Consider the following 25,699-nt stretch of genomic DNA (forward strand, 5'->3'; position numbering starts at 1 on the left):
AAAAAGACTTGTACCTTCAACTCCCTCTTCAATGTCATCGAGGTTGAATACAGGAACAGTTGAGTCAGTATGCCTGCCTGATTTCTTTTTGTCAGACTCTTTCTTAGATTTGGAATTCTTCTTTCTTGATCCACCACAGAGCTTAGAGAAAAGACTTGGCTTCTTGTGTTTTACTTTTATTGGAGGTTCATAACCATATAATGCTGTTCTGTTGAAAACACACCCAGTTCCCACATATACAGGTCCTTGAATCCCATCTAAACCTCTCAAGTTAATCTGAAAAACGTATCACAGAAAATTACAACAAAACTCTAGAAACTGAATGTTTATAATGTATATTCATGTCGAAAAATAATTTAAAAGAACAAGAACCATTGGACCCAAGTATATGTTAGTATGACTTACATCAAAGAAAACGGTATTACGATTAGCATATCTATCGTTCTTATCAATACCATCGAATCTTTGTGGGAACTGAACATAACAAACTTGCTTCCCTAGGTTCGGGTCCATCAGGAAGCACATTGCTTCTCTTAAGGCTTTGCTGTTATTTATGTAATGATCACAATCAAGATTCAAAATGAAAGGTCCATTGGTAAGGACTGCTGCAACTCTAACCTGTTCATTTGAAAAGTACCCAGGTTAGACTAACAAAATAGAGAAAATAGTAGTCAAAATTCCGAGACCAGAAACCTACAAGTGCATTCATGGCACCAGCCTTTTTGTGGTGCTGGAATCCTGGTCGCTTTTCTCGAGAAACATACACCAAACGTGGAAGCTCATTGCCCTCTGCATCAAGTCCACCATTTTGCCCTAAGAAAACCTGCAATCAACAAATGCTACTTCAACAATGAACTTCTAGAGAGAAAGAGAGAGCATACTCATTCTCCATACTCAAACCAATTTCTCTTACCTGGATCATTCCTGGATGGTCCCTTGTATTATTTCCAGGCCATGGTGTACCATCTTGCATAACCCACCCTTCTTCAGGACATTTTAGCGCCTTGGAAACAAGTGCATTGATTCGGATCTTAAACTCCTCATATTCCCTCTGCAGGACAATAAAAGGTTGATATAGCATACATTAAAACGAAAGAGAGGATGGCTACAAGACTAAACTATAAACTTACCTTCATAGCTCTACGATCTTTGACAAATGATGTCTGAACTTTGTCCTTCAAGTAATCTATCTTCGCAGCAAAATACCATTCTGGTGCGCGAGGCTCAATGCTATATTTCTTGCAGAATGGTACCCATTTACGAGCAAATTCTGATGTTTCTGCTAGTGATTCAAATGATAGCATAGCAGCACCATCATCAGAAACATAACAGGACACCTTGTCAACCGGGTAGTCAACAGCCAGAATAGAAAGCACTGTGTTGGCTGTCACAAGTGGTGGCTCCTTCAAAGGGTCAACAGTACTCACAAAAATGTCAACAGCCGCTAACTGTGACGGCTCACCTTCACGATCATACCTGTTCCAAAATTTAGCATGATCAGAGTTAAATGTTATAGGCAGTCAATCCTTTGAATAATTTCTTTAGTAGAATGTTGAACTAGAACTTACCTTAAAGAAAGCCTGTCGAGGTAGGTTTCACGGTTCACAGGAAACCACTTGGGAAACTGATCCAAAATCCAGGACATGGCAAACCAGATCTCACATATCACGGAGACCAGCCACAGAGTAAAAGCATTTGGCACTGGATTTGTTATACGGTAATGCAAGAAGAGACACAGAATAACAAGCCGCAACATGATAACCATTCTGTAAGGATTGATCCGGGATGAAGGAATTGAAACTTTTCTTGATAGAGGCTGCCTTGCTTCGTCATTCCTGTAAAACAAATAAAAATGGAAAATGAGCATCAGGACATTGCTTAATAGGAAAGATGCTCAGATTGTGGAATCTCATAACCCTGAAGAAGAACAGGACACCACGATGGACCAAACAAGATAAAAAAAACAAGAACTCACAGCAAAGCTTCATCTGCAAGGATATCTGTGCTGGCGTCAATATCTCCTCCACCTCTTTCAGAAGCAGCCTGAGTGCTCACAGGACCAGTGTTCTTCTCCTGCTTCATTTTCCAGCCGTCAACTCTCTCCTTCCAAGCTACAGGATCCACAACCCTTCTATTTGCTGCAGCGTGAATCACAAAGAGTTTTTTTTTTAGAATTTAGAATTTTGACATAAACGTAGTAAAAGCCAACCCAGGTACAAGTATTATATGCGTTGGCCATATAGTAAGAAAATAAGAATATTTACGTGATTGGTTGACATCCGATGAATAGGGAAGGCGCTTTCCACCAGCTATAGTAGAAGATACAGAGAGTCGTTCAGGTGAAGCAGCAGAAAATTCTCCTGAAGTCTGTAAAACAAGTAAATGACAAAATCAGATTCCAAAAAAAACTCAATTGCGTGAGGATGCAAAAGCTTAAGAGGGAAGAAGAATGAACAACAATGCCTTACATCTTGTCTGCTAGTGAGACGAGGAAGATGATTGTGAGAGACCTCTTTATCATACTGAGGCTCCCCCATTTCCTCTCCTTTCCCGCGTGTAAGATGCCATCCAAGCATCCGCTCTGAAATCTTTTCCTTCTGTGGGTAGTTGAAATCAACAGTAGTACCTTCATCAGCTAAACCATCCTCGTCTTTATCACCAGGAATAGCTGGACTACCTATACTCAAAAATAAGCAAATTGTTATAAAAATACTAATCTGATCCACAAAATTCAAATACTAATCTATGGATGCACAACGAAGACAGTTAAATAAAAGATGGATCAAAGTCAGATCATACCTTTGAGTCGCTTGTATCTGGTTTTGCACTGAGGACAAGATTGATTACCATCTTTCCTCTCATACTCATAGCAAGGCCTACAAACAGGGAATGAACAAAAATCACACGCCACAAAAGGATCTTCATCAACAGTCTTGCCGACATTGTCACTACAGATCTGACAAATCTGAGGAACAACGTTCTTCATCGGCTTCCCCTACAATTAAGTTGAAACAAGAAGGCCAAAATTAGAAACCTAAACAGAGAAATTGAAAATCAGATCTCTCTCTCTCAACACACAATTCAAAATCAATTTCATTATCTAAGATTCCGGACTACTTCTGGGGGAATTACAAAAGGAAGTGTGAAGAATGAAGAAGTAAGAATCAAAAACACATACCGCGGTTTCGCCTTCGGATTCCATCGTCACTTAACTTGCTTCGACCACGGAAACGTCGGTGATAGTTCAAATCTGTAGGGAATGATCAAAAGCATAAGATACGATTAGATCTGACGAGATCCAAGTAAAAAAAAAAGAGAAGTCAAATCTGAAGAATGGATCACACGGGGAGTGAGGAGTTGAAAGGTTTACCATGAGATCTGAAGATGAGAGTAGTGATGTGACTCTCTCTTTCTGGATCCGAGAGGGAGAGAGAGATATATGTAAGTAGAATCTGTGAAGATGGCTTTAGAAGGAAGATGCAAAAGAGCAAAGCTGTGTTTGTCTCTGCTCGTCACTCTTTCAGATTTTTTCTTTTTAAAAAAAGATTAATATATTTGTCACTAATCATATCCAACCAAGCAACAACCACCACCACCACCACCACCGACAACTTCCACAGTCTATTTTTCTTTTTTTTTACAGACTTACAGTGAAAGTAAAACAAAGGAACAAGGGCCGATAAACCTTGAAAAAGTTAATAAGAAAACGAATTAAAACCTATAGATATTAGATAGTGATACTTGTAAAATAGGAGTGTGAAGAACAAACCAAAGCACAAGTAATGTGGTAAAAAGGTATTCTTCTTACCTATAAAACTTAAAAACTATTTGCCGACAATAAATCAACGGATTAGTCTAATGAATAAATCAAAAATATATTGATTGACTAAAATAGTAAATACAGTAATACTGATAGCGATACTTTATTAGAAATCAAATAAATATGGGCTAAAATTAGCGGGCTGAAAAAAGCAAAAGGCCCAACGGAGTCGAACAATCGAAATGGGTTTGGACTTTGGAAATACAACTGGTTTGTTCGGTTTACGTTATTTACGAGGAAATTGAATCGAACAGAACCGAACCGAACCGAAGCCAATAATTAAATAGGTCAAACATAATAAAAGAAGAAACGGGTGGGTGCATGTGGGGAAGTGTGGCCACTTGAAGGCAGCAGTGAACAGACTGTCGCATTGACAAAGATGAAGAAAATGGCAAACATTTGAATCCCAAAGAGCGCCACTTTCTATTCGCTATCCGACAAATCTTCCCTCCTCTTTTGTCCCCTTAACCCTTTTTCCACCTTCTGCTTTGTTTTAACTTGTAACCCTAGAGAGAGAGGACCCTCTACTCTACTTAAACCCTTCCTCTGTTTTCACTTTTCCCTTTAAACCTGCGTTTTTAGTTTCCCTCGATCATATCAATTTTTTCCAGGTTAGTTTATATGGGTCATATTGGTTAGATCTTTGCTTGTTTCTGTTCATGGGTTTTTATTTTTTAGATCTTATGATTTGCTTTACTTATTATTACTCTCTCTGTTTCTCTGAGATTTGTGGGGGAGGTTCTTCTATTTTACTTACTTCATCTGGTGATCTAAAGTTGTTCAAAAACTTTTACTTTACCCCTTGCAATGAGTTATTGTTTCTGTACACAGTAACTATAACAAAAAGTCTGAATTTTGAGACATAGAGGAGCAGAAAGATTTAAAATTTTAGAAACCCTAGTTTCGATTAGATAAATTAGCTTCAGGATAGTTTCCACTAATTACTTGACTTATTTATATATAGATAATTTACATTATATTGTGGTTGTGATAAATATAAATCTGTTTCCTTGAACCTAAATCTCAGGAAAATATATTTTCATATCTTTATACTTCTATCTCTAACCTTTTTTAAATATTTTGTTTCGCCGATCTCTCAAGTCTCAAACCCTTCAAACCTGTCGTTTGATATTTGTGTCTGACCCTTATTGATGTGTGATTCAGCTTCTTTTGTTTACCTTCAGATGGAGGACATAGATGATTCTAACTCCTTTGTTGAAATCTCCTCAGGTATGTATGATTCATTCATGTCTTGTTTTTGTTTAAATTCTGTTGAAACATACATGTCTTATTAATATACATCTATCAACTGTCTAAGTTTCAGAACCCAATGGCTCTTCTACTCCTGTAACTCCAAAGTCTGATACAATACCTGTTGCTGCTGCTTTCAACTTTGATCATGGAAGTTCTGATATTTCTCCCAATCATGATTCTGACGACGACTCTTCTTATTCTGAGTTAGACTCGGAAACAGAGGCCTTTTACTCATCTCTTAACCACCACCTGGTCTCACCAGGTGCAATGGATGACTTGGTGGCTGCTGAGAAGAAACATATGAGTTATGAGGAACTGATGAAGAAATATGTCCAGTCCGAGGAAGAGCTTAAGACTACAAGTTTGAGGCTCCAAGAATCTGAACAAGAGATTGAGAAGCTAAAGGCTGAGGCTGAGAAGAGAGATTATGATGTTTTGCTTTCAGAGAATTTATTCGCTGCGCTTGAAATCGAGATCGAGAGTAGGGACAAAGCTATTGAGACTGAGAAAAGCCGAGTTCTCGAGATGCAAAGACAGGTTGTTGATTTGGAAACTAAGCTCTCAGACTCAAGTTTCAAGTTCGATAATCTGGTGAAGGAGCTTGAGGTGAGTAGAGAATGTTTATATGTTTCAGAGGCTGAGATCTCAAAGCTAAGGGCAATGTTGTGTGTTTGTCAGCAAAGTTTCTCTACTGAGAAAACAAAACTGCAGAGTGATATTGCTGGTTTGTTAGCCAATCAGGCTTTCTTCGAAGGTCGTGTTAAAGAACTCCAAACACGCAGTGAGGTATTGGAAAATCAGATTTGGCATTCTGACGCAGAGAAGATGGATATGCAGAGGAAAGAAGTTGAGTTGCAAGGTGAAATCAATGCATTGAAGACAGAGTTGGCCTCTCGAGGTGAGCATATCGAAGCATTGAACAAGGATGCCGACGAGCACAAGCTGAGATATGACATGTTGGTGGCAGAGAAAGATGAAGTCTGTGCTGAAGTAGACAATTTAAAAGCAGTGATGAGAACCAGAGACATCCAGATTCAGCAAATGGAAGAGCAACTTAGCCAGCTGCGCTTTAAGCTTGTATCTGAATCAAGAATTGGCAAGAACACTGTGGAGGAGGAACTGAGACTGAGAGCTACGGTTAAACAACTAGAGAAGCAAGCAGAGTTGCAGAGGAATGTCAAGAACACTGTGGAGGAGAATCTGAGAGCTACGGTTAAAGAACTAGGGAAGCAAGCAGATCAGTTGCAGAGGAATGTCAAGAACACTGTGGAGGAACTGAGAGCTAAGGTTAAAGAACTGGAGAAGCAAGCAGAGTTGCAGAGGAATGCGATATCAGAAGCAAAGGAAGAGAAACGAGAAGCGATAAGGCAGCTTTGTTTCACTCTGGATCACTACAAAAGCGGATATAGACAGATTCTGAGGTTTCTTTCGGGCAATAATAACAAGGAACAACAAACAACCATGGTCGTGTGAGTTGGAGTTGGAGTGAATCCTCTTCTCTATACTAATTAGTTTACTCGTTGCAGTCTTATTTCTTTCTTTTGTCTCATCATGTTTTAAGTCGTTCTGTGTTATGGTCGTCCTTCTCAGACATCAATAAATCTTCAAATTCTTTTAAGTAAGAAATGCAATTTATATGAAATTAATTTTAAACGTAGGGTATCATCATCTACAGGTGTGTTTCGCGCTGGAGTTTTCTTTAATGCCTATGTAATAATGACGTAAAGCCTAAGTAATTAAAAGCGAGAGAAGAAAAAGTCAAAAGCCAAAACACAAACCTAATCCTCCAATATCTCAATTTGGTTGACTCTCTCTCAATGCAAGGATTTGGAGTTAATGTGAAAATAGTCTTAGAAAAAAGGTTTCAATTATTATGGAGAATTTATTCCTGCTTTATATGATTTGTCCAGGAAAAGTTATTGAAGACAAAAATACAATTTTAAGTCCCCCAAAAAAAAACTGTGAAATCTATGAAATTACAATTGGTACTAAATCAAAGTTGAACGAGTCTGGTAATGTATAAATACTGGACTGCGTCTATGTATTTTCTCCGAATTTCTCAATTATATTTCGTGTTGAAAATTTTGTGTATAGGTCAAACAATATTTGTATTGTTTTTGATTAAAAATACTATAATAAGATCTGACTAGCTATGTCACAGGATTGGTCATGTTCAGCATGACTTTGTTTCATAATTTATAGTAATGGAATAAAAAATGAAAATGTTCAAGTTCTACTTTGATATATAGGGTTCATTTTACGTTTTTCTCTTCTCCTTCACATGTAAATGTAACTTTGCTCGACCGCGTACTTATTGTACGCGCATGCAAATATTATAACCTAATTTTAATGCAATTGTACAATTAGTTTATTCTAAGTTGTAAATGTGATTGCATGTGTGTGTGTGTGAAACGACTTTGCAAAGACCGCTGGCTACAAACATTATTAGTTAGATACAACAAATCATCGATTATAAAGATAGCTAAAAGAAAAAGGTTAGTAGTATATGGGCCCTTTTTATCTTACTTTCTTTGGATTCTTAAGGTTTCATATGAAATTTGTTCTTCATTAAAGACATGTATTCATTATAAAGATTCTTTATTTATTTTCAGGTGTTAAAGAGATTACTTTAGACTGTTCTTTTTTCAAATGTATTAATTATTTATTTTTAAAAAATTTGGTTTTGAATCTTTTCTTTTCTTTTTTTTAATAATTGGAGATTTCAAGTAACTTTAGACTATTCTGTAACTCATCTCCAATATATATGTAGAAGAATCTGATAGTCTACATAGCCATTTATGACATTGAGCAAACATCTAAACTCTTTAAAGTTATTTCGTTATACTTTACTATTTCAAACTCGAGTAGAAATGATATTATAGACCAAAAACTAAAAAATTAAAGATCATTTTATTCAATACCATGTATTTACGAAAATAGGGACACTAAAAGCAATATGTATATATATATATATATACAAAGAGGGTTGACGCTACAATATTAAGTTTTATACATTGGAAACAATAGTTTTGACTTTTTTTAGTAAGATAATTTTTGTCCATGTCCTGAAGTTTAGGTTACAGCAAATTTACAAATATAGAATAACATTTATAAACAAATGCAGTGGTCCAAACCGTAGAATCTCCCAGCTCTATTGAAGAGTCGATCAATGCAGGATTAAAATTTGTGTAATCCCGTAGACTCTCGAATGGTATTGAATTTGATTTTGATTAGATTTGGTTTGGACTGGTCTGAGAGTCGTCGTATCCCGTAGTCATTGGATTGTGCAGAGAAAACAAATAAGTATTGAAGTAGTCTACAAGGAAATAGGGCACCACAACAAAGGTTGACTTTTTCTGAATCACAAAGCCAATTTAGAAAGTAGAAGAAAACTAGACAGCACAAAACGATAAAATTAGACCGAGTCTGTCGACCATTACATTTAGCTTTTTTCTTCTTTCATTTTGCTATTATAGAGAATAATGTAATATACAGACATTGTATACTAACTTATACATTTATCTATGTTAGTATATAAGTTTATAACTTATTGTAACATCATGTACCATTTTTAAAGAATTTTATTGTGTTACACTGATTGATTTCGAGTTCTTTGTAAAGCTGCTATATGACTGGAAACTGGTTTCATACCTAAAAAGGTTATGAAACCAAAGGAGTCAAATTGTTTGGTTAAAATGAAAAGTGATTGAAACTTCTCACGGCTGGTCCTTCCTGCTAGTGAGTTCTCATTACAAAAAGTTAATGAAAAGTCTGTTAAAATTGGACCAGTGATATGTATATACGGAAAACATTATGATCATAATGCTTTTTGTCAGGTCCTAGGAACCTTTTTAGCTTAAATCCTTCATCCCAAAAAGAAACAGAAATCAAAACACAAATAGAATAATTTAAGAAGGAAATGGTAAAAAGCAAAATAAAGAAAACAAAATGGGATCAATAAATGATGGGATAAAATTTCTCTATCCAAAATAAATGAAACAGGCGCCGACATTAAACAATGCCATTCCATTTATAACTCTTTCTCCAGTTTCTCTTTTTCTTTTTTTTGGTTATTAGGTGAAACCAATTTACTTTTTACTATCTCGTAGTATCTTCTAGACTTCTACTACTTCTCTAACAAAGCTCTGTCGCATTTGCAGATTAATATGGATGATGATAGCTTTTCAAAAACTTAAGCCAATATTTTGAAAACATCAACGAATGGGTTTTTGTTTAAGAGAAAAAATTGTAATCAGAGAACGAGTCGTTGGTGTTTTTTTTTTTTTTTCGTTTGTGTGTGTATCTAATTGACTTGCAAAGTTACAATCAAAAAAATTCCCTCCGTTTCAAAATATAAGATGTTTTAGTAGAAACACACATATTAAGAAAAAGTTACTTTTAAAAAGTTTAACCAATCACACCCAAAACTGCATAATATAAAATATAAAATTAATCTAAAAGTTGCATGGAAAGTTGGAAACATCCTATATTATGAAATATAAATAATCCTCTAAACATCCTATATTATAAAACGGATTATAAAACGGATGGAGTATTAAAATTAGAAAAACTTTATTGACACGGAAAAAGAGAGACTTTTCTCAGAGGAAAAAAATGTAGAAAAGCGAGAAAACAAACCATAAAAACATGACAAAGTTAAACCCCCCCAAAAAAAAAAAAAAAAAACTGTCCGTCCAACGATTTTGGTTTTTATTTTCTTTAATTTTGGTTTTTTGTCTCTGTTCTCATTCCTCTTCTTCTTCTACTTCGCCCCCACGACAAGAAATTCTCATTCTCTCTCTCTCCCCATTTCCATCTTTCTCTCTCTATATAATCTTTAAACTTCTGGGGGTTTCCCTTCTTTCACAATCTCTCTCTCTCTCTCTCTCTCTCTCTCGAAGTTACAACAAAGTCTCTGCAAAAAGAGTTTTACTTTACTTCTGTGGGGAGATCTTCACAATCTGTTTCTTAATCTTTCCTTCTTTCTCTCCATTTATTTTCATTCCGACCCGGATCCGTAACCAGCTCTCAGATACCCGACCAAGTCTTCTTCCTCTTCAACAGAGTTTTTAAAAGTCACACACCGCGTTGACCTCCTTCGTCTGGTCTCCCCACTCCTCCAATTTCCTCTTAAAAACTTGGAACAACATCACAAAGTTTCAATCTTTTTATCTTTGGTTCTCCTCTTTCCTTCTCTTTCTCTGTCTATGTGTTTGTTTAGGACTCTCTAACTGATTAGGAAGTTAGAGAGAATTAAAAAGCCATCGAATTTTGGTAACAAGCAAATGGCGAGCCGGACGGGTCAGAAAATCCGGTTAGTCAAGTGTCCCAAGTGCTTAAAGATTCTTCAAGAAGACGAAGATGTTCCTGTTTATCAGTGTGGTGGTTGTTCCGCCATTCTTCAAGGTTTCCAAATTCTGCAACTTTCCCATTTTTCTGTTTTTTTGCCTTCCAATTATTAAAATGTTAACTCTGATTCTGAATCTGGTTTTGTCTTATTCCTGGTGGGTTCATCTGTTTGGATTTCCTTAGCTTTGTCTGAGCTGAAACTAGTTGAGTGTGTGTTTCTGGCATGACATTATTTGTCAGTTATTGAATGTGTTTGTTGCTTCTTTAATTCAGCGAAAAGGCGGAACATTGCTCCAAACAGTACACCAAGTGCAGTAGAGACAGAGAGGGCTCAAGCCAATGAGCCACCAAGGGAACCTGAAACCAACAATGTGTCCAGCAACTCGGGGCAGGACACAGTTCTTCCATCACCCATTGAGTCTACGGAGAAGGAGCTTGGTGACTTGGAGTTATCTAATGGGAATGAGACAAATGAAATTCAACAGCAGGAATGTTCACTTGGTGATGATTCTGAGAAGAATGAAGGAGAAGACAACTCCAGATTGAAGTCTGATATGATGAACACCATGTCAGAAGCTGCTGGATCTGGGGCTAGCTCTGGATACTTGAGTGTTGATCATGTGGTGGCTGGAAGAGCGAGTAATTCATCTGGTAATGTTGAGATCTCACCTGATGCCTCCCCTGTTGAAGAGAAGCAAAGCCCACTTGATTATCCTGCAAACAAGACTCCTTCTGCTTATGATTTGGTGGCTGTAAAAGCGAGTAATTCATCTGATAATGTTGAGATCTCACCTGGTGCCTCCCCTGTTGAAGAGAAGCAGAGCCCACTTGATTATCCTGCAAACAAGACTCCTTCTGCTTATGATTTGGTGGCTGGAAGAGCGAGTAATTCATCTGGTAATGCTGAGATCTCACCTGATACTTCCCCTGTTGAAGACAAGCAAAGCCAACTTGATTATCCTGCTAACAAGACTTCTTCTGCTTATGATGGGAGTGAGTCTTCATCTGAAGAAATGGAAGACCAACTTCTCGATGAAGACCAACAACAGTGGAAAACTTTTCAGAAAATAAGATCAGACAAATTTGAGATGCCTAGATACCCTGGGAACTATAAGGAGGAAGGTGCTAGTTCCTCCTCCACTTTCTTTGATAATAGGCGCAATGGGATTACCACATACAACGAACGGCCTCAGCCGAACATGTCTCTTCAACTAGAGAGACGAGGAGGGCGTCTTGGCACACAAGGGAGGAGACATGTGACAGAACAACTTCGGCCTGAAGTGCCTTTCTATCCGAGAGAACCATACACACGTCTAAGCCCTTCATATCCATCACATGATGAGTTTGACCGCTATTCCCGTGCACACTCGCTTCAAATGCCTCCATACGGTGGAGGCATGAACCACGAATTTGTTGACTATATGTATTCCAACAACCCAAGGGCAAGAGGTCGGGGCCAAGGGAGTAGGATCTCGGGAGAGATGGCAAGTGACAGAAGGAACCATCCCGGTTGGTCTTCAGGTCAGCTTCATAATTCTAATTACAGTTCATATTCCGCAAGTCCACAGAGACCAATGGAACAATCTGAGTATCAACCGAGATGGAGCCACGAGATAGTCTCAGATGTTGAGGATCATCATCAGCGTAATAGACATGCTAATCACCTCCATGAGCTACAGAACCGTCGTTTTAAAGAGAGACAACGTGTGGCCAAGCGTCATGTCCGTCCAACAGCCGGTGGGGCACCTTTCGTCAGCTGTTACAGGTGCTCAGAAAACCTGCAGCTTCCTGTAGACTTTCTCATCTTCAAGAGGAAGCATCATCTTCTCAGATGCGGCACTTGCACCACTGTTCTCAGATTCTCACTTCAATCGAGAACTCATTTAGTTCCTGCCGTAACACATGACACTGATGTTCATAGGAGTAGCAGTTCAACAGCAGAGTCTCCCAGAGACGGAGCTCCCTCCCAACCCGAAAAGCTGAGCTCCTCTGTTCAGGATGAGGAGCTACCTGCGGCTAGAGGCTCTCCGCTTCACCGACTAATGGGATATTCTACTGTAAGCCAAGTCTTTAAAGCTTCACAACGTCCACCTTCTGTATAGATCTCTGCTTCTGATGAAGCAACGAGAACTATATGCTTCTGAGTTGGGAAGTTTTGCCATTGGTTTATCATTCTTTTTTGCACATCTGTGTATAGGTAAAAAAAATATGTTTCTGCACTTTTGTTTAAAGTAGAAACCATGACACTTGTGCAAAATTATACAAAAAAGAAGAAGATATTGCTCATCTGTTGTATATATAATCATGATATGTTTGTAACAAGATTGAATTCATCATCATTCCTGCTTTAATCAATTCTACAATAACTTTACCACTAGTAAGTTTGAAGTATATCTGTATGAACTCAGTTGAAGCTGTCCTTGTATCGATTCGTCCGCTTGTTGTTTGCGATAGAGATCCGTTGATCCTGCAGCATGTTCAGGTTCGGGGCTAATAGTCTCGTGTATCGATCGAAATACAGAAGCTGCTTCAGTAGAAGTGCAAACTCTCTTGGGAACTTAAGCCCATATGATTCGCTAACACGGACCTACAAGAGAAAGAAAACTTATTTTCTATCTGTATGCACTCCTTAATGCTAAAATTGGGTTTTATCTTAACTTAAATCAATGCAACTTCTGTATCCTAATAACTTTGCTTACCAGGTCGAGGAAAAGAGTATTCATCTGTCTCTCATCCATAATTACGTTAGCAGCAACAGCAGTTGTGTCCGAATTTGTTCCACGAGCTGTAGCCACAACTATCTCTGTATCTAGTTCCTGCAAGAAGAGATTCACTTATCTCCATAAGATTAACAGAAGATCTTGTATTTGTTCTGAACAGATGCAGCTGGTTACAGAGAGTTAAGTCCATAAAGACGAAAATTACTTGCCTGGATAGATGAGAACATCTTTTCCAAGTCTCTTGCAAAAGCATTGGCATCAACATCTGTGTTTGTAGCGCCCATTTGAATCAAAGCAGAGGCCATGGATTCATATTCCTCAGTTGCAATAGACGCTAGAAATACTTCCATTGCAGCCCATGTTTTGGGGGATATACGACCAACAATGCCTGAAACCAAAAAGTGGATACTTGAATACCAAAAATTACCAATAGATGGGGAAGAGTATTAATAGATAATTCAGAGGTAGTAAGGTTATGAGTATTTGAATAATCATATGCAAGAAACGTTGCACTAATTAGGCTTGAGAGAGTATGATGTACCAAAATCAAGAAACCCAATCCGGCCATCACGCAACAGCCATAAGTTTCCTGCATGTACATCAGCATGGAAGCTTTCACACCCAAGCAAACTTCCAAACCTGCAGGTTACATTACATGAAGATCAGTTTTACTAACAGCTACATTTATAGGATGAACAATCAAAATTTTAATATTGAACTTCAAAGATCATACCACACATTAAGCGCGGTAATGAGGCTGTTTTCAGGACTGGAAACAAGTGATCTTATAGAATCTAGATCAGTCAGAGGAACTCCATATAGCCTCTCCATTGTAAGTACCCGCCGGCTGCTGCAGTACTTATACACTCTTGGAGCAGTAGCTTGCCCTGTCAACCCCATGGTTTCAAGATATCTCTTAAATGAGTCAATGTTTTGAGCCTCCTTATTGAAATCTACTTCCTCAAGCATTGACTCACGAATGTCTTTGACAATACCAACCTATCAATAGTGTATACTATTTAGAGAGTAGGTTCGCAGTAATTGCAAATTAAGTACAGAGGAGTTTACCAGTGAAGTACGGCTAAATTCAGGACTAAGGAACTCAAATATACGGGCAACAACGTAGATAAAGTTCAAATCTGCCACTAAGAAATCTTCTATCCCAGGCTTCAAGACTTTAATCACTACATCCTCTTGGGAGCCTCTAAGCCTTGCACCATGTACCTGGCCATGATGATACCTTTAAGCAGAAGAAGAGTACATGAACAAAATGAATTTCAATCACAGCAGAAGCAGAAGAAACGCACTTGTGCTATTGAGGCTGATGCAATTGGCGTAGGGTCAACATATTCGTATACACTGTCTATGGGTTTACCAAGCTCCTCTTGCAAGATTTTACGAATTTCTTCAAACGGCACAGGAGGAGCTTTGTCAAAGCAGTTCTGAAATTCTTCGACATATTCAGGTGGGAAAAAAGTTGGCGCAGATGCTATAAACTACAAATTACAAAAGATATATTACAAAAATGTTAAATGGAATAGAATGGGAAATCAATTGAGAAAGAACAATATGATAACTTAGCTTACTTTAGAGACATACACTTCACATGTTTCTAACTATATGCATGACATCATCAGAAGTACAATATGCTCTACATTTAGCAACATGAATTACCTGACCCAGCTTAATGTAAGTAGCTCCCATGCGTTCAAAGAGTTTCCTCAAATATAGAGGAGACAGTAAACCAAGCTGCAATTCACTTGGTAATCCACCAGCCACGCTTGTAGACTGCAGCAAGCGAGAAAGTGATTTACAATCAGATAATAGTGTCAAGTGTTTATGAACTTGTTACGAGGAACGTATATGGAACCTATATATATAAGCAACAGTCACCTTAGATAAATCATTTAGCCACTCTCCCCCAACCCCTACAAAGGCTTGAACGCCTTGGACAAGGCGTGTCACACCGCGTGGACCTGTGTTTATCGATGTCTGAACTATATCCTCCACCAGTTTGGGTAACTTCTCTATCTGGCCTGCATCAAAAGCCATGTCACACATGTATAAAGAAACTGTCTTCACAAAAGTCAAAAGTGATTTAGATTTGAAAGAAAACTTCAGACATCGTTGAGCAAAACCCAATTAACAACAGAACACCCAATTTCCGTACTTTGAAGGCGAGAAGTGAAAAGGTCCTGGCTTTGTGAATACTGGGCCGAAAGAACAAATCCCTTCAAATTCCTGCCTCCGATCATCTTCTTAGAGCTTCCTGATCCAGTTCTCACGACGGGAAACTGTAAAATTAATTTAACAAGATTCAGCACAGAGTAGTGAAGTTTGGCAATTTTGGTAGATAAGCCTTAAAAGCAGATTCACTGAGAATGATACACAGAAAGGAAACAACAAGCAAACCTGAGAATGATGAAGTAACGGTAAACGCGTCCCACGAAAAGCTGAGACCGCCATTGCTCGCCGGAGATTAAAGCAGCAGACAAGAAACTCCGATGAAGCTTTTATTAATACTCAAGTGTACGACACCGTTTTTCTAAAGTACGTTTTTAAAACTGGAAACAGCTGATAGAAGAAGGGAGTGAAGAGGAATAATCCACGTGGAGACGTATTAGAGGTAGTTTCCTTCTCACAACATATTCGTGTAAAACTTCTCGGTTCAATTCGAATCTCCGGTTTACTTTATTTCAATCGAATCCCATTAAACCGAAACGTTGGGGGCATTTACATAAACACCCTTAACGAAATTGGGAAATAACAAAGCCATTCAAACCCTAACCACTGGCTCTTTCACCCAAACCTCTCTCCGTCTCTCTTTCTCTGTCTTCTCTCTCAACGCCGTTGATTCGCCATCGTCGCTACCGGTGAGTTTTCTCTTCTGTTTTCTTTGTTTTCTTCCGTAAATTCTTATCCTTTGCATATGGGTTTGTTCTTATTCTTTATTAAGTCAGAATTGTTCAAGACTAAGATTATGATGAATCCTTAAATTGATATGCTTATTGAAACATGAACTTGTATTTGTTCCTACGATTCATCTCTTTCTTTCGAAATTTTACTCTTTCTTCTGTAATCTTTTTAGGATAAGAGTTGTTTCTTATACTCTGTAGTTGTGTTTTTATGTGATTCTTCTTCTCTTTATTCATCCTGCACTTAGTTAATATCTTGTATATGGTGTCTGCAAAGTCATCCTGTTGAAAGTTCTCTTTTTGATTTATAGGTTTGCAAATTACATTTATAAAATCCCATCTTGATATTGTTGTTAGAACAAATGGTAGATAGATTCCTGGATGATTTAAGAAATCCAACTGTTATACACACTTTGTGACCTTCTTTTAATTTGTATCTAGCAAACGAGTAAATTTGGTCACTTGATGTGATTCAGTGTCTTGCTCAATTCTTAACATATTTGTAATGCAGGCTATCTTTAATCTATATATCAGGGAATAGACTTATTATGATGTTTGTATTAATATCTACTGTGTTATTGCTGCAGCTTGTCTTGAGGTTTACGACTTTTTTGGCTAATCTCCTCTGTGGAGAGCAATGACTAATACTCGTGGCACTGATGTAAGTTTTGATCCCCTCCTACTAACTGTTGAATATTCGAGTAATATGCCACTTATCAGTTAATCTGCCATTGTCAGTCTTGATTCCTCTGTTTTGATGTAGGAATTATTATAGTTTCTTATTTGTCATTTTTCTTAAAGGGCATTTTCTGTTTTTTTTTAACTGATTGTGATTGATCTTGGCAATTGTTATAGATGGCAAAGAAAAAGGAGAATGTTGATTGTGAATCGGATTTGAAGACTCATGAACATACTGGATTTTTTGATACTCTGATAGAGTTAATCCCTGCAAAATTCTACTTAGCAGATGAGACAGAAAGGAAATGGTTTCCAGGTCTTAGCAAGGGTCAAAAAGTTAGAGAGAAGAAAATAACAAAGTCCAACCTAAAGAAGGCGAGGAGAGATAGGTTGGACCCAAAAAAGTCTGCTTTGACCACTGTCGATCTGCTGAACCGAAGGCTAGAGAAGGAAAAAAAGAAATCATTAAATCAGAAGCTAAAGAAGAAGAAAGAGGATTTACGAAGGCAGAAGCTAGAGATGGAAAAAGCAGGTATTGAGGTTCCTGAAGATGACAGTGAGGAGGAAATAGAGCTCGACGAAGAAAAGGATGATGATAAATCTGTTACGTACGAGGAGCTGAGGCAACGTCTGCATCGCAAAATTGATGAGCTCAAAGGTGGTCGTGGAGGTTCTGATAGACCAAGAAGCCATGAAAAAAGGAAGAAGATTCTGCCAAATAAGAGAAAGAGGGATACAGTTTCTGATGAAAAGACTGTGGAGGATAAGAAGGCAGCAGATAAAGGTAAGGGTAAGTTGGATGTGGAAGAGGCTGCCAAGGACCTTACATTTGGTTATGTCAAGATTGATGACGATGAAGAACACGGAAAAGAGAAAAAGAAACGGAGGCTTTCAAAGGCAAGAGAACTTGAAAGGGCTATGAAGTTAGAGGCTGACAAGAAGGATCCAGAAAAAGGTGATGTAATTGCAAAGAAGCACTCATGGAAGGCAGCTACGAGCAGAGCAGCTGGTATCAAGGTTCATGACGACCCAAAGCTATTGAAGCAAAGCATCCACAAAGATAAGAAGAGGCAAGAGAAGAACGCAGAGAAGTGGAAAGAAAGAATTGAAGGGCAACAAAAGTTCAAGGTGGAGAAGCAGCAAAAGAGATCAGGGAATATTGCGGATAGAATTGAACAGAACAAGATGCGGAAAATCGCCAAGAGAGAGAAAAAGCTCCTGCGTCCTGGCTTTGAAGGCCGCAAAGAAGGGTTTATCAATGAAGGTGGAAAGTAGAATTCAAATCTTCTATACGCCTTTTTTGTTCCAACAGTTCAAAGATGTGATCCTCACAAAGGCTGTGAAGAGGGTTTGCACATCTGAGATAGAACAACATCTTTTGCCGTTTTGGGAATTTTTATCTAGTCAAAGTCCCCTAGATATATCTATTATCTTTTAGTTTGTTTTGTTTTGCAGTTTGTAGACTTATCACTTGTTCCATTTGCTACTCATCAGTATGTTGTTCCTTGCAGTGAATGCTCTTATCAAGTTTTGAAACTTATCTTATAGAATTTGCAGGTTCCATACAAACTTGTTACAGAAACTAGAGCAGGTTTTAATCTAAGATACAAAGCTAAGATGATCTCAATATTAGTTATTGCCATTTGGATTTGGTTATGATCTGAAATCAATCTAAACTGAGTCGAATTGACTAATTTTGGATAAGGTTCTGTGGTCTGATTCATATAATTTAGGTCGAACCAAGTTCTAGAAAAACAAACGTGTCAGAGTTTTGAACAGTAAAGCCTTACTAAACAAAGAGAGTCAAAGTAGGTCGGCATAAGAACCTCGAAACACGTGCCACAAGAACAAGCCACGAGAATCTCGAAATCTCTCTTACTCATCGTCATTCCGACACGTGTGATGATGGGCCTGGCGTGTGTTTTTGTGTCTCATTACCCGAACGGCCGAACCTTATATATAGAAACAACCAACAAGACCCAACCTCTTCAACTCAAAACAACAGACTTAAAACGATGGAAGCTATCTCTCAAAGCTGCACAAAGATCATCATCAACCCATCTCCGAGAACTCATAAAACACTAGTTTCGACTTCGGCAATCTCACAAACCAAGCTGAGCCTTACAGCCAAGAAGGGGAGGTGGTCTGATGCAGCTAGATGCGTGGCTTCAGGGTCGAGCTATGCGGCGGCAATGGAGCCAATTACGCCGGAGGAAGAGGAGGAGCTGACTCAAAGAAGAGGGATATGTGGGGGAGAAGCAAACAGAGGAGTATGGGAACTCTTGGAGTGCCTCGAGAAAGAAGCTATCATGGGGGACGATGATGGTAGAGACCCTACGGATTACAATAGAAGAGCAAAGATTTTCGACAAGAGTTCTAAGATCTTCAAGAACTTTAAAGAAGAGAGAGATCAGTATCCTGTAGAGTACCTTGAGAAGGAAGCTATCATGGGGTCAGATGATGGGAGAGACCCTACAGATTACAATAGAAGAGCAAAGATTTTCGACAAAAGTTCTAATATCTTCAAAAACTTTAAAGAAGAGAGAGATCAGTCTCCTGTAGAGTACCTTGAGAAGGAAGCTATCATGGGGTCAGATGATGGTAGAGACCCTACAGATTACAAGAGAAGAGCAAAGATTTTTGACAAGAGTTCTAAGATCTTCAAGAACATCAAAGAACAGAGAGATCAATCTCTAGAATAAATAAATATAGAAAACTGTAGTTTGTTTGTAATGATCTCTCATTAGTGTTTGATTCCTTGTACTGTTGTACCTGTACTTTTTTTTGTCAAGGATCCTCTCATTGTAACACGATCTTCTTAATAATGGACATTTCTTTTGAATATTCAATCAACTAAAAAAAGACTATTTGGATGCTTTGTCTCAAAAACTTGAGATTCCAAATTAGAAGGATCTAGATTTTTCAACCCACTTAACCACAATCTATGTTCCAAGAATCCTAAAAGTTCGAATAATATGTTCTCTATGATCAAAAATATGAATTGTGACACACAAGAAGAAAATGAGAAAAACATAGTCCCGGTAGGTTATTTTATATTGGGATCCACCAAAGAAAATGACATACTATTAATTCTAAAAAGTCTAGACACTGTTTTTGTCAAGAACAGAACAAGATCCAATGGCGTTCATGTGGTGTCAGAACTCACACAAGTCTTGGGGCTAAACGAGAAGTTCCATTGTAATCCATAGCCAAAATGATTATGATATTGATAGCTATTAGACTACACTATAGCAGTTGTACGTAAGAGTTTCTAGTAAGGGTAAACAGTAAATTATAATTCTTTCAGGACACAAAAAGACAGTAAAGAATCTAGTTTGACTTCTCTTTTTATCTAAAATCTTTTAGTTCCGCACACTTCCTTTTTGGATCCATGGGCCCTATCTTTTTGTAATAGAATCTGACCATGACGTCTGTTGCAGTTGAAACGTCACCGTTTTGTATTTTCTCTAAGTAAACGATGTCGTTTTAGCTTCCCACTTCTTCTTCCTCTTTCTCTTCTCCTTTAGTCATTTTCATTTGATCGCTGAGAAAACTTTCCCTCATCACTCTCCTCTCTTATTAAAGATTCCTTCTTTGTTTCACGAAACTAATCTAAACCCAATCTTCAATTTTAGCTTAATTTTAGGGTTTGTGTAAAAAAAAAAATTCGATTTCATGTCCGGAAAAGGGCTTTCTCCGGCGTCGTTCAATGCTCCGCCGATGATTGTCCAAGATGCTGACCCTTTACGTTTCCGGGTCGGAGAACAAGACCCTAAAACCCGTGAATTCGCTGCTTTTATCGGCGACCACCACCGGTATTTCGCGGCGGCGGCGGCAGCAGCAGCCGCAGCTAATCCTCACCCTCATCTCGAGTTCCGTCAGAATTTTTACACGGAGAAACCCATTAGCGGAAACCCTAACGACAGTGGTGGTGGTGGTGGATCAGACGGCGAGGATGAAGTTGACGTTGAAGAAGAAGAAGAAGAAGAAGACGAGGATGATGACATAGACGGTAACGAAGGTGACGTCGCCTTGAACAAAGACGCTGGTGATGATTCTGTATCAGCAGCAGGAGGAGCTGGTATGAGACTCTGACAAGTTATGTTTTTTTTTTAGTTTGAAAAGTTTCTGCTTTTGAGATGATTGAGGCAGTGGACTAAAATGGTAATGCAGTGATAGTGGTTGGACAAGATAACGCAGCTTACTACTCGCAGCATTTTAAGACTATGGAAACGAGTTTTGCTTCTAGGAATGAGGAATCATCATCAGTCGCTGCGGACAATGGGTGTGATTTCAGTGGCAGAAGAGACCCTTCTTCTTCTTCGAGCAATTCAATCGAGTCTTTGAGGACCATTTTGTCTGATCCTACAACGTATGTTCTTTTCTTTGTTTTGGTTTAGTGATCATATATATGGTTCATTAGTGTTATCTCGCCAAGAAGTTAGGGTGGACTTTGATACTTTTAGAAGTTGGAAATCATTTGGATTGGTATTGATCGTGCTTGTGTTTGGTTTATGGCGTATTTTGGGTGTTATAATATAATGACTCTATTTGCACAATTGTAGAGGGGCTTTGATGGCTGATGCTATGATTTTGCCTTGCGGACACACTTTTGGAGCTGGAGGAATAGAACAAGTTAAACAGATGGTACAGAGTTTCCTTTCTTCCATCACAAGCCCCTTTTTTGCTCTCTGCTTTTTGCTTTTGTCTCTTTCCCTTTGCTTATTTGAAATCTAATTTTCGTTTTGTGCTCTTAGAAAGCTTGCTGTACATGTTCACAGCCCGTCTCTGAAGACTCAATAACCCCAAATCTCTGTGAGTAATGTTCATGATAAGGTATTTTGGTTGTCTCAGCGGATTCCTTGTAATTATTTTTTGCCGGAATTTTTCGCAGCTTTACGAGTTGCGGTACAAGCATTCTGCCGAGAAGAGAATTCACAGTCAAATCATTCATCTAAGAGAAAACGAGAAGGATTTGATCAAGTAATTAAATACTACTAATCATAATGACTTACTCACATTTTATCTCTGTTTTAAACAAGAGGTTTATTTCTTTTTTTCCATATACACAGGAGAGACGCACATTTGGTGTCACGAATCATTCAGGTCGTTCAAGGAACAAAAGTAATCATTTCCCATTTGCTGTGGCAGATCGAGTTATAATAAAGGTTAAATTTGTTTCCCTACATTTTTTCTTACAATGGAAGAGTGCGCGAGTTGTTAACTGTTGGAGTTAAACATGAATCAGGGAAATAAGAGGACACCACCTCGTTTTGTTGGCCGTGAAGCTGTTGTGACTACTCAATGCTTAAACGGCTGGTAAAATCTACTTTCTTTTCGATTATGACTTGTATACATATCACAAAGATTAGATTCTTTCTTGCTGCAATCTTTCTTACATTTCGAATAAGGACATCCATCACCTTTGCAACCCTTGAGCAAAATGTTATATGTCAACCTTTGTATAAATATTTCCGTTACTTGGGAGTTCATTTGCTACATAAAACTCTATTGCAGGTATGTGGTGAAAACGCTGGATAACGCAGAGAGTGTGAAGCTTCAGTATCGTTCATTGGCTAAAGCTGCAGAAGATCTATCAGCCAAAGCAACACCAAACAAGATGGTCTCCAACTGGCTCTAAAAAAAACAACCTTGTTTACAGCATGATGGCACCAGTTTCTGCTCCTTGGTTCTCTATGTGAGAACCAAACAAGTTAATTATAGATCCAGATCATTGTTACATATTGTAAATTGTGTAAGTTACTCAATGTGACTATGTGAGAGGTTTGAGGAAATTAGGCTTAGGAAAAGATCCAAACTTTGAATAGCCAGAACATATTCGGAATATAATACAATACATAGTTATTTTGTTCTCAAGGTCACTTCCCTGTTCAACACAAGAGATGTCTGTAACTTTCAGATCTTAACTAATTAAGCATACTAAGGTTCTTACTGTAAAAAAATGGCGGAAAACTGAATCTATAAAAGGGAAAAGGAAAAGAAAAAGGCTGATGAGCATTGCTCCTAATGTTACAGATGCACATTACAAAGAAAACTCTGCTATGGAAGTTTACGCTAAAGTAAACTCTGCTATGAAAGTTTACACTAAAGTAACTGAGAAGAAGTCTTCAACTAACATGATTAAATCAGATACTGGTCAGACGTTTAAAGGAGTTCAGGTACATGCTATGTTCTCCTCTAGAAAACTGCAGGTCGAGAATATAGAGGCTGCAGCTGCTTTAATGACTAAATCCTTATCTGAGATCAGCGAATTTGCAGTTCTGCGACACAATTTAGACAGAAGGAAACTAAAAAAATGGATTGGGGAAACATATTCAACTGGTAATGAGATGAAAAGGTAGTGAATGGCCATACCTAGAGTCCAGTGGCATCCCTAACTGTAAGAAATTCTGGCCAGAACTCAAGCTCAAGTGTTGCAGACCTTGATCACAATATGATTGCAGAGCTCTCACTTGGTTTAACCAGCTTTCCTGAATTTTCAGAGTTCACAAACTCCATATCAGATGCCAATAAAAAAGTAAGATGTGTGGTAAAGATATCTTAACTATATTACCAATTGCGACTCTTCTTGTGATAGCTTGTGTTCAAGTTGGTTAAACAGAGTCACCCATCTGGTCTTGTGGATATCGATTGTTGAAGCCCTCGAAGCTCCATCGAGGAGTAAATTTGGGTCATTCTCTTGATCAGATGGGAACTCTTTCATTATTAAGAAGGGTAGTTCTGTCATGACAACTGCACGAACCCTCTTCTTGCTACGGCGAAGAGCTGAAAAGAATGAATAGGGAATTAAAAGAACAACCAAGTACTGAAGTTTTCATAGCATTAACGATCATATATGAGTTTTGGTTACCGGAAACACGGCCTTTGATGTCCTGATGGAGCAATTCCAACCATTGAGAAGCTACTGTAGCCGCTGCAAATCAAAGATGAAGATTCATCTAAGCCACCACATATGATAGTATAAAATCATGCACACTGAGTATTGGATTCAATGACATACCTTTAACAGTGAGAACACTAGCACTGTTAAGATCTGATGCGTCCTCGCTCAACAAGGAACTAGCATTGTCTGAGAACTTACCTGCGACCTGAAACCTCGACGCAACTGTATTGTTTTCTTCACTAAAGTCATCATTTGCGCATTTCTCATCATAGTAGCGCATAGAGTAGTTATCTTTTGGCATGGCATACTTGAACCCTTGGTAAAAATCAAATCTGGAGACATCAGTGTTCACATCTTCCAAGTTCTTCCTAGAACTTCCAACCGCACTATTACTATGCCTCATTGTAGAATGATAAAAGTTTCCAGCATCTCTTTCAGACTTGACAATGTTTTCAATAATGGAAAGTACTTGCTTCTTGTTCCTCACATGATTGATAATTCCAGGGTTCAATTCATTAAGCAGTCCACTAGGAGCAGCTAGCCTAGCAAACCTGTCAACTTCTTCCTTCCTAGCAATCTCTATCTTCCTCTTCTTCAACATTGCAGCATCATTATTAATCTTGCTCTTACGTCCACGTTTCCTTGGAGCAGGTATCCCTCCATGAGAAGATGATACAAGACAGCTGCTTGACGTCGTTGAAATCCCACCGTGCGGATAAGAGAGAAACCCATTCTGTTTCATTTCTTTCCAAACCTTCATTGGATCTCTTTCCGTAACAGGAACATTAGAACTCCCACACTCTGAATACACATCCATCGAACTAGTTTTATTATTATCCTGTCTCCTGGAAGAAGTAACCGATGATAAATCTTCATTCAAGCAATCCGCGTTATCACATCTCTTAAGCAACAAAGCTCGCTTATTATCATCACAATTAACATCTGTTGTGTTGAGACCAAGCTTACTGGAACAAGAAGGCTTGACCACCTCTTGACTCAACAGTTCAGTGACATTACTCTTCCCTTCTTTAACAACACTCTCCGACACTTCATTGGCGGCTTTTTCAATATCTTTAGAAGCATGAGCAGTATTACCTGTAGCAAGTGATGTTCAAAATTACATTTTCGAGGGCTTATATGTATATGTTACTATGCCTTTTACTAAAACTTCAAACTCAAATTGAAAACCTTATTATAAAAGTTACCTGCATTTAGAATTGGAGTAACAGGTTGAATTTTGCTTAACTCGTCTCTTTCATCCAATTCATCGCCTCCGATCTAAAAATCCCAGAAATCGAAAAAAGTAAAGCATTGTGTATATTAATTAGATCGTAAATTTTTTTTTAAAAAAAAACAAAGTCTATGAGAGAAAACGAACAACGAAACCCTAACAAGAGATTGAAGTAAAGAAGTTACCTTTAAGTCGGATCTGGGAATCGAAGTAAACCCTTTTGAAACAACGTGGTCTTCTTCCATGGCGGACTCAATTAACACCTCCAAAGATAATACCCTTCGAAGATTTCTCAAAATCAATTTCGAGAAATTGGAGAAAAAAAAAAAAACCCAGAAAATGGTGGGATTACAGAATCTCCAAAATCTCTCAAAGGAACAATACCCCAAAAAAAGGAAATCGAGGGTTAAAGTGATTTAACTCTAGGGTTTTTTTAAGATCTAATGGGTCAATTAGCTAAAGAGATCCAAAATGTTGGATATTTTGAGACCCTAGAAAAAAAAATTTGAGAGAAGAGGGCTCTCTCTCACGAAGGACGAAGACGAAGAAAGAGGTGAGAAGAGCGCGCGATGTGTGCGTTTGTTTAATAATTTTCTGACAAAAACATAACACAAAAAAAAATGTTTATTATTATAATTTTTATTTTTCCCTCAGAGGATCTTTCATGATTTTTTTTTTCAAATTCAAACAAGACTTAAACACGATTTGGAGGGAATAGTGATTTTGGGCTTTTGAATCTTTTTTTTTTTTGTATTTTTCTGAAGCTCATTACCAATTTCGTCAAGGCCTTTTTAACTTTTTTTTCCGCATTTTATCAAAACTAATTTT

The 25,699-nt window shown here is 38.0% G+C and overlaps 8 protein-coding genes across 12 annotated transcripts in view; 5 read left to right on the forward strand and 3 right to left on the reverse strand.

Moving 5' to 3' along the window:
* Window positions 1–3,531, reverse strand: part of LOC104768710 (cellulose synthase A catalytic subunit 3 [UDP-forming]-like) — a 9,241-nt gene extending 5,710 nt beyond the window's left edge. Inside the window, exons 1-10 of one of the 2 annotated variants that reach the window (XM_019242164.1) lie at window positions 3,371–3,530; window positions 3,179–3,250; window positions 2,800–2,995; window positions 2,469–2,677; window positions 2,265–2,367; window positions 1,976–2,138; window positions 1,569–1,835; window positions 1,131–1,476; window positions 914–1,051; window positions 698–823 (exon numbers count right to left, since the gene is read on the reverse strand). In XM_019242164.1, the coding sequence (XP_019097709.1) occupies window positions 698–823; window positions 914–1,051; window positions 1,131–1,476; window positions 1,569–1,835; window positions 1,976–2,138; window positions 2,265–2,367; window positions 2,469–2,677; window positions 2,800–2,995; window positions 3,179–3,202 (1,572 nt within the window). In that variant the 5' untranslated portion in view covers window positions 3,203–3,250; window positions 3,371–3,530. Of the gene's footprint in view, window positions 1–697; window positions 824–913; window positions 1,052–1,130; window positions 1,477–1,568; window positions 1,836–1,975; window positions 2,139–2,264; window positions 2,368–2,468; window positions 2,678–2,799; window positions 2,996–3,178; window positions 3,251–3,370 lie in introns of both variants that reach the window. The other variant, XM_010492742.2, reaches the window with a different exon arrangement.
* LOC104768713 (protein NETWORKED 4B-like) lies at window positions 4,174–6,692 on the forward strand. 4 transcript variants are annotated; one of them, XM_010492746.2, is made up of 3 exons: window positions 4,174–4,431; window positions 4,985–5,050; window positions 5,139–6,692. In XM_010492746.2, exons 2-3 carry the CDS (start codon window positions 5,005–5,007, stop codon window positions 6,545–6,547), a joined length of 1,455 nt encoding a protein of 484 aa, XP_010491048.1. In that variant the 5' UTR covers window positions 4,174–4,431; window positions 4,985–5,004; the 3' UTR covers window positions 6,548–6,692. The 4 variants fall into 4 exon arrangements, with proteins under 4 accessions (XP_010491048.1, XP_019097228.1, XP_010491049.1 ...); XM_019241683.1 differs by having other exon boundaries at window positions 5,005–5,050; XM_010492747.2 differs by having other exon boundaries at window positions 4,176–4,431; window positions 5,145–6,692.
* LOC104768715 (protein ENHANCED DISEASE RESISTANCE 4-like) lies at window positions 9,836–12,762 on the forward strand. Its single transcript, XM_010492750.2, has 2 exons — window positions 9,836–10,480; window positions 10,697–12,762. The coding sequence occupies exons 1-2, from the start codon at window positions 10,360–10,362 to the stop codon at window positions 12,523–12,525; spliced, it is 1,950 nt and encodes a 649-aa protein (XP_010491052.1). The 5' UTR covers window positions 9,836–10,359; the 3' UTR covers window positions 12,526–12,762.
* On the reverse strand, window positions 12,703–15,681 carry LOC104768714 (uncharacterized aarF domain-containing protein kinase At5g05200, chloroplastic). The gene is made up of 11 exons (XM_010492749.2): window positions 15,556–15,681; window positions 15,314–15,437; window positions 15,037–15,179; window positions 14,818–14,931; window positions 14,451–14,639; window positions 14,212–14,367; window positions 13,877–14,142; window positions 13,685–13,782; window positions 13,353–13,531; window positions 13,123–13,239; window positions 12,703–13,010 (listed from the first exon to the last, which is right to left on the reverse strand). Exons 1-11 carry the CDS (start codon window positions 15,607–15,609, stop codon window positions 12,828–12,830), a joined length of 1,623 nt encoding a protein of 540 aa, XP_010491051.1. The 5' UTR covers window positions 15,610–15,681; the 3' UTR covers window positions 12,703–12,827.
* Window positions 15,908–18,276, forward strand: LOC104768716 (ribosomal RNA-processing protein 14-like). The gene is made up of 3 exons (XM_010492751.2): window positions 15,908–16,016; window positions 16,646–16,719; window positions 16,914–18,276. The coding sequence occupies exons 2-3, from the start codon at window positions 16,696–16,698 to the stop codon at window positions 18,009–18,011; spliced, it is 1,122 nt and encodes a 373-aa protein (XP_010491053.1). The 5' UTR covers window positions 15,908–16,016; window positions 16,646–16,695; the 3' UTR covers window positions 18,012–18,276.
* Window positions 18,708–19,580, forward strand: LOC104768718. The gene has a single exon (XM_010492752.2). It carries the CDS (start codon window positions 18,752–18,754, stop codon window positions 19,436–19,438), a length of 687 nt encoding a protein of 228 aa, XP_010491054.1. The 5' UTR covers window positions 18,708–18,751; the 3' UTR covers window positions 19,439–19,580.
* Window positions 20,257–22,613, forward strand: LOC104768719 (U-box domain-containing protein 62). Its single transcript, XM_010492753.2, has 8 exons — window positions 20,257–20,817; window positions 20,910–21,108; window positions 21,302–21,383; window positions 21,494–21,551; window positions 21,631–21,719; window positions 21,809–21,904; window positions 21,985–22,055; window positions 22,254–22,613. The coding sequence occupies exons 1-8, from the start codon at window positions 20,412–20,414 to the stop codon at window positions 22,375–22,377; spliced, it is 1,125 nt and encodes a 374-aa protein (XP_010491055.1). The 5' UTR covers window positions 20,257–20,411; the 3' UTR covers window positions 22,378–22,613.
* LOC104768720 lies at window positions 22,538–25,449 on the reverse strand. The gene is made up of 7 exons (XM_010492754.2): window positions 25,057–25,449; window positions 24,846–24,918; window positions 23,758–24,735; window positions 23,608–23,670; window positions 23,311–23,522; window positions 23,112–23,227; window positions 22,538–23,017 (listed from the first exon to the last, which is right to left on the reverse strand). The coding sequence occupies exons 1-7, from the start codon at window positions 25,114–25,116 to the stop codon at window positions 22,912–22,914; spliced, it is 1,608 nt and encodes a 535-aa protein (XP_010491056.1). The 5' UTR covers window positions 25,117–25,449; the 3' UTR covers window positions 22,538–22,911.

This window comes from Camelina sativa, chromosome 20 (assembly GCF_000633955.1).
Source record: "Camelina sativa cultivar DH55 chromosome 20, Cs, whole genome shotgun sequence".
Classification (NCBI taxonomy): domain Eukaryota; kingdom Viridiplantae; phylum Streptophyta; class Magnoliopsida; order Brassicales; family Brassicaceae; genus Camelina; species Camelina sativa.

Bases quoted from the DNA above. Each gene is read 5' to 3' on its own strand.
- LOC104768713 (XM_010492746.2), top strand. From the start codon at position 5,005: ATGGAGGACATAGATGATTCTAACTCCTTTGTTGAAATCTCCTCAG. The intron at 5,051-5,138 runs GTATGTATGATT...CAACTGTCTAAG, and splicing joins CTTTGTTGAAATCTCCTCAG to TTTCAGAACCCAATGGCTCT.
- LOC104768715 (XM_010492750.2), top strand. From the start codon at position 10,360: ATGGCGAGCCGGACGGGTCAGAAAATCCGGTTAGTCAAGTGTCCCAAG. The intron at 10,481-10,696 runs GTTTCCAAATTC...TCTTTAATTCAG, and splicing joins TTGTTCCGCCATTCTTCAAG to CGAAAAGGCGGAACATTGCT.
- LOC104768714 (XM_010492749.2), bottom strand. From the start codon at position 15,609: ATGGCGGTCTCAGCTTTTCGTGGGACGCGTTTACCGTTACTTCATCAT. The intron at 14,640-14,817 runs GTAATTCATGTT...TGTAATTTGTAG, and splicing joins CTTACATTAAGCTGGGTCAG to TTTATAGCATCTGCGCCAAC. The intron at 13,011-13,122 runs GTAAGCAAAGTT...TTTCTCTTGTAG, and splicing joins ATACTCTTTTCCTCGACCTG to GTCCGTGTTAGCGAATCATA.
- LOC104768716 (XM_010492751.2), top strand. From the start codon at position 16,696: ATGACTAATACTCGTGGCACTGAT. The intron at 16,720-16,913 runs GTAAGTTTTGAT...CAATTGTTATAG, and splicing joins CTAATACTCGTGGCACTGAT to ATGGCAAAGAAAAAGGAGAA.
- LOC104768718 (XM_010492752.2), top strand. From the start codon at position 18,752: ATGGAAGCTATCTCTCAAAGCTGCACAAAGATCATCATCAACCCATCT.
- LOC104768719 (XM_010492753.2), top strand. From the start codon at position 20,412: ATGTCCGGAAAAGGGCTTTCTCCGGCGTCGTTCAATGCTCCGCCGATG. The intron at 21,109-21,301 runs GTATGTTCTTTT...GCACAATTGTAG, and splicing joins ATTTTGTCTGATCCTACAAC to AGGGGCTTTGATGGCTGATG. The intron at 21,720-21,808 runs GTAATTAAATAC...CCATATACACAG, and splicing joins AACGAGAAGGATTTGATCAA to GAGAGACGCACATTTGGTGT.
- LOC104768720 (XM_010492754.2), bottom strand. From the start codon at position 25,116: ATGGAAGAAGACCACGTTGTTTCAAAAGGGTTTACTTCGATTCCCAGA. The intron at 24,919-25,056 runs GTAACTTCTTTA...TGGGATTTTTAG, and splicing joins TTCCCAGATCCGACTTAAAG to ATCGGAGGCGATGAATTGGA. The intron at 23,228-23,310 runs GTAATATAGTTA...CTGAAAATTCAG, and splicing joins CACAAGAAGAGTCGCAATTG to GAAAGCTGGTTAAACCAAGT.